Here is an 8,206-nt window from a genome sequence, read left to right on the forward strand (position 1 = left end):
CTCCAGAGGACACAGCCTGGGCTCATCCAGGGTGTCCCAATCCTGCTGTCAGGCGTGGAGGAGCTGCTGAGAGAACAAAGCGCCTGCCTTTGAATATTTTAATGATTTTTGGTTGCATGTGGTAAGTGTGGTGAGAAGTCCATCAACCTGGCTGAAAATCCCCCTGGATGACAGAAATGCAGAGTATGACAGGAAAGGATGAAATGTAATCCCTCAATTTATGTAGGATGAATACACTGGGAGTTTTTAAACCCAATCTTCAAAACTAGCAAAGAAAGAACCGGTGCCTCTAACAGGCTGTTTCTACAACTCAGTATGGCTACAGATAGAAAACTTTCCCCCCAAAAAGCTGCACCATCTGCATTTTATGTCAGGTGTAAGCCCTTGTCCCATAAGTAGAAGGCATGGATAAAAGGAACCTCACTAGAGGATCACTCAAGCTGGAAAGGACCGATCTCCTCAAGGAAAGGGATCAGCCAGGGTACTCAAGGTTTCACCTCCAATGACGACAACTCCACAACCTCCCTGAGGCTGTCCTGCTCCTGGCAGCCCCCAAAGGAGAACATTTCTCTCATATCCACTCAGAACTTGTGTAGTTTCAATATGTTCCTGTTACTCCTCACCCTGCACCACTGTGGGAAGCCTGGCTCTGCTTCCTGAGGCCTGGTACAAACAGCCTTATCTTCCTGGGACAAAACAGCCCCATGGAGTGCTCCAGGCTGGGGACAGAGTGGCTGGAGAGCTGGGGAAGGCCATAGAGGTGTTGGTGACAGCGGCTGGACATGAGCCCAGGTGTGCCCAGGTGGGCAGGAGGCCAGTGGCCCCTGGGCTGTCCCAGCCATGGTGTGTCCAGCAGGCCCAGGGCAGTGACTGTCCCTCTGTGCTGGCACCTGTGAGGCACCTCCAGTCCTGGGGACAGTTCTGGGCCCATCAGTTCAGGAGATTGAGGGGCTGGAGCGTGTCCAGCTGGGGAAGGGGCTGGAACAGCTGAGGGAGCTGGGGGAGCTCAGCCTGGAGAAAAGGAGGCTCAGGGGGGACCTTCTGGCTCTGCACAACTCCCTGACAGGAGGGGGCAGCCGGGATAGGAGTCAGGCTCTGTTCCCAGAGAACAGGAACAGGACAAAGGGAAAGGGTCTCAAACTGTGCCAGGCAGGGTTCAGGTTGGACAGGTTGGAAATTTTTGGGAACATTTATTTCCAGAATAAGCTGTTCAGCCCTGGCACATCTGCCTGAGATTTTAAAGCCCTGTGTGTATGGAAGTTCGGGACATGGCTTAGTGGTGGCCTTAACAGCGCTGAGGTCAGAGAGCTTTTCCAGCCTAAACCATTCCATGTTTCTCCAGGCTCCCCTAACGGGTCCCAGCTTCTCATCTGAGAACTACAGCTCCCATGAGCCCCCGCGCCCCGCCCTTCCCGGCGTGCCGCGCGGCCGGAAGCGGAAGTGCGGCGTGGCCACGTGTGCGGGCCATGGCGGGCGGGCTGGAGCCGCACCTGGAGGCGCTGCGGCGGGAGCTGCACGGCCCCGCCGTGCTCTCCGTGCTCGTCGCGCTCATCGTCGTCGCCGTCACCTTCCGTGAGTTGCGGGAACCTCTTCTTCCCCCCGCTCCGCGGCCTGCTGGCTGCCAGCGCTTACCGTCCCCTTCTCCTGATCCTGTTCTCTCCCGCAGTGATCTGGCGGTTCGTGCAGGGCAGGCGGAGCAGTCGGAAGGCCGTGCTGCTGCTGGGGCTCTGCGATGCGGGGAAGACGCTGCTTTTCGCGCGGGTGAGCGGGGAGCGGCGCGGGGGCCTCGTGTACGGAGGTGGAGGAGTTCACTTTAGTTCGGTTTTTAATCTTCTAATGAAATGTGAAAGTTTGGGTCTATAGGTGTAAGGAGGGATGGAGACCCATTTTCGTCTAGCACGGAATGTCAAAAGAAATTGCGTTTTGGTTTGAATTTGTTATAGTAAAAGGCGTAGGGATACTTGACCTCACCGTAGTCTGCAGCTCCTCCCGAGGGGCAGCTCCAGTCTCTGCTCTCTGGGACCACGGACAGCACCCGAGGGAGCGCCTGGAGCTCTGCCAGGGGAGTTTAGGTTGGAAATCAGGGAAAGGTTCTTCCCCGGAGGGTGCTGCGGCACTGAACAGGATCCCCAGGGAATGTCACGGCCCCAGGGCTGCCAGAGCTCCAGGAGGGTTTGGACAACGCTCTCAGGGATGCACAGGGTGGGATTGTTGGAGTGTCCGTGCCGGGCCGGGAGTTGGGCTGATGATTCTGTTCCAACCGTGGATATTCTGTTACTGTTAAGTCTGAAAATGAACGGGGCACAGCTGTGCTGACGGTGTGTGGTCCCAGCTGGAAAACTGAAGGATTTGCAGACACACTCTCTTCCTTTTTGTTTTAGTGGAGAATAACTATTAATTATTATTATTATTAATCATTGTTATTATTACCACAATACAAGTATATAGTTATTTTCCTAATGACCAATTTTTTAATTAATTGGGGAAAGTAACCCCAGCACTGGCTTCCTGCAGGAAATTCAGATCAGCTCTCGGATGCCCATTACCCCTGTCAGACCATTTCAGTTTCTGAGCAGATGAAAGGTGATGCTGGTGCTGGTGGGAGGCTGTGGAGCCTCTGGGGCTGTTTGTTCTGAAGCTCTGCCTGTTCCCCCAGCTGCTGTCGGGGCGGTACCGTGACACCCAGACCTCCATCACCGACAGCTCTGCCGTCTACAGGGTCAGCCCAGACAAGGTGAGTGCACAGCCTCAGCTCTGCCTGCAGCCTTTGCGTCCTCCCTGTGCTAAACCTGTGAGGTTTTTCTGCTGCTCAGGCCCCAGTGTGGTCCAAGTGCAGCAGAGGATTTTTCCAGGCTGAGAAAGCAGGGAAATACTGGGATGTGTTAGAGCCTGCTGGGCTCCACAGGTTCTTTTTTCTTTGCTTGTAAAATAGTGAAACTTTTCTGACTGGAAACCATACCTGTGGCTTGGAGCAGGAGGGAGATTTGGGGGGTTTCACTGTTCTGTTGCATTGGTTTATTTCCTTGGCAATTTTCTCTCAAGAAAACCTGAAATTAAAAGCTTTATCAGGTTTAAGCAGAGGCTCCAGCTGCACTTTATATGGTCTCAGAAAGGATTTTGTTACTTTTTAGGTTTTGGGCTGCCACAAACCTGCTTATTTTCAGTTTTTGGCAGTTCTTTCATTTTGGAAATCTCTTTCTTTCACTGGATGCACACGTGGCAGGGAGAGCAGAATGCTGGCACTTTAATTGCTGGTGAATTGTAAAAGTAGAGAGTGGTTTTGTGGCTTCACCTTCCCAGTCATTATTAGCAACAGTGTTAATAAGGTTACAAACTTGGTAAAAGGACGTGCATGGTTTTTAATTTATTTTTTTCCCCAGTTTTGTGTTTCTCTAATTGAGCAGACAGGTATTTGGAAAGGGGTGGAGGCTGCAAGCCAGATTGCTGCTTTTTGATCCCTTTTTTAATCATAACCAAGATTTCCAATAAAACCCAAGAGCAGTGGGCAGGAAGGGGCTCCTGCAGCCTTATCTTGAGAGTGGTGACGTGGCCCTGCTCGGCCCTTTGTTCTCTCCCACGTCCTGGCTTTGGCTGTTCCCTTTCCTGGGAAGGGAATCCTTTGCAGCTTTCAGTTAAAAAAGGCTCTTGCAAAGGCATTTTTGTGTGATTCCCAGCAAGGTTTGGTGTATTTAGGGAGACTTTTAGTGAGGTGTGTGTGTGAACAGGTGAGGCTGTAGGTTTCTGTGCTGTGTCAGGGGCAGGTGGGGTTGTGCCTTGAGGATACAAATCCAGGGTCAGACTGGTTTTCCCCAGTCGGTGATCACAGGAACCCCTGGATCAGATGTTGTTAATTCCTTCTTGCCTTTGTTCCAGAGCACAAATGTGACCTTGATTGACCTTCCAGGCCATGAAAGTCTGAGGCTGCAGTTCTTGGAGAGGTTCAAGGCCGCAGCCAGGTAACGTGGAGGGGATCAGCAGGGGAGGAGGGGCAGGTGGTCCTTTGGAAAGGGATAAACCAAGTGATGCTACTGGGAATACTGTGAGCTGGGCTGGTGGTGCCCCAAGCCCAAGAGTCAGAGCTCTGCTGTGGGGTGGTGCTGGTTAATTTTTGCTTTGCCTTTATAGAATATCCTTGCGTGGGAGGGGACCCACAAGGATCATGGAGTCCAGCTCCTGACCCTGCACAGAACAATCCCAAAATCACACCATGAATTTCCTACTTGCCTGTGCTTGTAGTGCACCAGGAGGCAAAGCCACTGCAGCAGGGAGGTCTAGGGGGTGTGGGACATCCTGGGGCAGGCAGACAGAGGAAGGATTCCTGCTGCAGCTGGCCATGGTTTCAGCATGGTCGTGGTTTCAGCCAGCACATGCTGTGAACCTGTGCTTGGGCTGGGTGAGACCAGGTGTGGAAATCTCAGCCCAGGCTGGAATACTTGTAGGGGAGGGTGAGTGCAGAACTTCATCCCCAGCACCTGTCCTTCCCTCTTGTCCCAGAGCCATCGTGTTTGTGGTGGACAGTGTGGCCTTCCAGCGGGAGGTGAAGGATGTGGCAGAATTCCTGTACCAGGTGCTGGTGGACAGCACCGTGCTCAGGAACGCGCCCGCGCTGCTCATCGCCTGCAACAAGCAAGGTACCCTGGCTGCCCTGGGGCTGGGCCTGGCCAGTCCTGCAGGCCAGGGCTTCGTGCCATGGCTGCTGAGCTTGGGAAGTGGGATTTCAGCAAAAGGAAGGCTGGAATTTAGGTTCAAACTTTGACTACTCAGCAGGAGTGTTTGGAGGACCGCTTGGGAGATTTGCACTTTGGGTGGGTGTAAGTAAAGCAGGTGGCTTTTGTGTGGCTTTCTGTTTCTGCTTGCTTTGTGCAGAGCTGTGCCTCAGTCTCCAGGCAGCAGGAAATAGGATCAGCTGGAGCATAATGAACCATCCCTACACACTCTGCAGCTTTAAAGTTAAAACAAGTTTTTCAGCTGCCAGGGTGCCATATTTTCTCTGGTTTGGAGCATTGGGAACATGCAGCTGCAGGAAAAGAATAAATTTTTAGATCCCTACAAATTCTGCAGTGAAAGTCTGTGTCCCTCTATAGCAGCTGGATGTTTTGGGGCTGTACCAGATCTGGTTTTTGTAGTTATTTCCTGCAGTAACTCAGGAGCTGCCTGAGGCCTTCATGGCTTTGTGTGCAACAGGTGGAAAGCACAGGACAGGAGGGAGTGCTGGTGCATCAAACCCATCATCTGAAGTATCTTCCTGCCCAGCAAGAAGAAATTAATTCCCTGCATTGTATCAGACTGTTGGGTTGTTCCCATTCATGTCTGTGATCCCAAAGCTCCAGCATCCTTCATCCTATTGCAGGCACGGCTGTCCTTGTCCTGGTAACTCCAGTGACTGCACAGTATGAGCTGGCCTTACTTTAGGGGGAGGAACCAGGTTCTGAACTCTGACAGCCAAAGAGCTGATTTCCCTTTTTTCTCTCCAGATGTCACAATGGCAAAATCAGCAAAACTCATCCAGCAACAGCTGGAGAAAGAGCTGTAAGTATGGAATGGGATCTCAATCCCTCTGAGCTTTTCCTCTTGTCCTTTCACTCTTACCTCAGTGCTCGGTGAGCTCCCTTGAGTCGTGTCTGAGTTCCCTGTGGAACTGGGAGCAGTCTGTTCTGTCTGGGGCAGTGCAGGGTTTACAGTTGGACTCTATGTTCTTAGAGGGCTTTTCCAAGCTGAACGATTCCCTGGATCTATAATCCCTTTGGCCAGCAGACGGCAGCAGGGGTGTTTGTGCCGTGCCTCTTCCAGGCTGAATACCCAACCTTCTGGTTTTTAGCAGAGGAGTTGGTTGCCACATGTTCACATTCTCCAGGAAAATAAGGATTGCTTGTTCTGATGGTGAGCATTTGCCAACTACCTGTGTGTAGGTGTTGGATTTTTAGGTAATTACTGTGCCCTGTTAGGCACCGTTATTCCAGTGTTTACTGTGGGCAAATTGGGATAAGGACATCATCATCATCATCTGACTTCTTCTGCCCTTTATTACAAAACCAAACCTATTTGAGCACCTCTCCTTGGGTGCTCTACTACTCCCTTGAAGCTCTGCACTTGTACCTTCTACTAGTGGCCAAAGGCCCTGGCTGAGCCTCACAGGGCAGTGCTGGGCCTTGTGTCCTTGGTGTAGCTGGCAGAGCTGGATCCCAAACATCTTGGGATCACATCTGAGCTGTGCTGCAGGTGATATTCTCCTGGTCCTCAATTCCTGACCCTTTCTCTTCTCTCCCTGCAGCAATACCCTGCGGGTGACGTGCTCTGCAGCCCCCACCAGCCTGGATGGCTCAGCCACAGGGGGCCCTGCCCAGCTGGGGAAGAAGGGCAAGGACTTTGACTTCTCCCAGCTGCCCATGAAGGTGGAGTTTGTGGAGTGCAGTGCTCGAGGCAGCAAAGGAGAGGAGGGAGAAGCTGACTTGGAGGGCCTTGAGAAGTGGCTGGTGAAGGTGGCCTGAACAGAGATGAACAGGGCTGGGGGGCTGAAGGGAGAAAGATGGTGTGGAGCACTCAAATCTCATCTTGATGTAAAAAGAAGGAACTTCAGCTGGAAGTCAGCACTGTGTTGTCTTCCTCTGCTGCTCGTGGGCTTGGGAGCGACGTGACAATTGCTGATGTGATTCCCTCTGACTGTCCCTTCATGCTGCAATGTTTTTATTCTCTCCCCTCTTCCCTTGCCCTCCTCTGTGCTGCTGAACCTCTGAGCTTTTCTTTTTCCTTAATCTTTAGGCTTTTCATTTGGTAGTTGCAAAGCAAATTAGGAAGGAATGTGCTGGCAGGTGAGGTTTAGAGACTGGAGTGTGCCTCTCATTTCTTCCTGCCATGGTTTAAACCTTTCCCTCTCAGAGCCACTGACCACCTTGTGGTTGGGGCTGTGAGGAGCACTACACAGGGTCCCTGTGTTGGGCAGGCATTGAGAGAGTATAAAATGCTGGTTTCCTCTTTGTGTCTGCCTTCCCATCGTTCCAAACTGGTGCAGTCCCATTTCTGTGGGGCTGGAGGAGTGTGAAATGCCCAAACCAGACTGCCTGCCCTGCCTTAATCCCTGGACCCAGCTCTCTGCACACATCTGGTGATTTCCTCTCTTGATCAGCTCCTGGGAGGTTTTTTTCAGCTGAGGGCTGTGTCCTGTTCATTCTGCTTCTCCTTCCAGGCTCTCCTCCCACAGCCAGGAGCAAACTAAGAGTGGCAGAGCTACAGGGGGTCATGGCATGAAACTGAGATAGGCAGAGTTTTAGATCCATATTTGCACCTGGGACCTGCTGTGCCAGGCATTTGCTGTGCAGTCTCCTGCTGCCTCCTGCTCCAGTGGCTGCAGAAGGATTTCCTTTGTGTGTCATTAGTCAGCACTTGTGGCAAAGTGAGAGGGAAAGTCAAGGAGCTGCCAGCACGTGGGTATGCTTCCTCCTTCTGGCAGAGATGCTGAAGGAAGAGGGGAAACAAATGGGAGATTTTCCCAGTTTGTGTCTCACTGCACATTGCAGAGTCCTCGTGCAGTGACATTTTCCCTTTGTTTTGGCTTCCCCTGGTGTTTTAGGGTTGGCTGGCTTCTGGCAGACCATTTTTGTAGTTTGTAGCCCCCTCTCCCCTGTGGTTTGATGCTTCTTTCATAACTCATCTGTTGTGTTCTTTTGCTTCTCTGGGGCTTTTCCTGTCTCCCTGCACCATTGCCAAGTGTTGGGAAGAGCAGGAACAGCCTTCAGCAAAGCCCCATGCCTGTGATGAAGCTGGTCCTTGCATTTCCAGCCTTGAGAACCATCCATAACAGAGGTGGGAGGGTTATATTTCCCAAACATGGCATATTCTGTTTCCTCCAGGCAGAGTTCTGTTGGAACATGTTTAGCATGCTTTGAACTCCTTTAGTTGGAGGTCTTGGGCTGCCTGCTTCCAAACCATAATGCTGAAGTGATTTTGGGAAAAAAAATTGTTGTTTCTTTGGGTGATTGTTCATGCAAAGACACAGAGGCCAAGCACCAGCCTCAGCTTAAGGGGAGGAAAGTGCCATGAGGCCATGGAGGGTTTTAAGTTATTCTTTTTAAAAATATTTCTTAAGTAAATTCTTTTTTGCTTAAATGTTCTCAAGTCTTGCTTCAGTCTGTGTGTTTGCCATGGCTCTTCCCAGCAGTGTCAGATCCAGGATGGGGCTCTGCTCCTGCTCAGCACAGCGTTGGGGATC

General features: G+C 51.7%; 1 protein-coding gene across 1 annotated transcript; it reads left to right on the plus strand.

Annotated features, from left to right (window-relative positions):
- The first annotated feature begins 1,410 nt into the window (after nt 1-1,410).
- SRPRB (SRP receptor subunit beta) lies at nt 1,411-8,103 on the plus strand. The gene is made up of 7 exons (XM_005529518.2): nt 1,411-1,572; nt 1,667-1,761; nt 2,657-2,734; nt 3,874-3,956; nt 4,495-4,631; nt 5,475-5,529; nt 6,272-8,103. Exons 1-7 carry the CDS (start codon nt 1,467-1,469, stop codon nt 6,486-6,488), a joined length of 771 nt encoding a protein of 256 aa, XP_005529575.1. The 5' UTR covers nt 1,411-1,466; the 3' UTR covers nt 6,489-8,103.
- The last annotated feature ends 103 nt before the right edge of the window (nt 8,104-8,206 follow it).

The sequence above is a fragment of the Pseudopodoces humilis genome, chromosome 11 (assembly GCF_049639895.1).
Source record: "Pseudopodoces humilis isolate 2021_Gansu_Grassland_sample_001 chromosome 11, ASM4963989v1, whole genome shotgun sequence".
In the NCBI taxonomy this organism is placed as follows: domain Eukaryota; kingdom Metazoa; phylum Chordata; class Aves; order Passeriformes; family Paridae; genus Pseudopodoces; species Pseudopodoces humilis.

Excerpts from the sequence above, each read along its gene's own strand:
- SRPRB (XM_005529518.2), top strand. The coding sequence starts at position 1,467 with ATGGCGGGCGGGCTGGAGCCGCACCTGGAGGCGCTGCGGCGGGAGCTG. Across the intron at positions 1,762-2,656 it reads AGACGCTGCTTTTCGCGCGG|CTGCTGTCGGGGCGGTACCG; the intron begins GTGAGCGGGGAG and ends CTGTTCCCCCAG. Across the intron at positions 2,735-3,873 it reads ACAGGGTCAGCCCAGACAAG|AGCACAAATGTGACCTTGAT; the intron begins GTGAGTGCACAG and ends CCTTTGTTCCAG.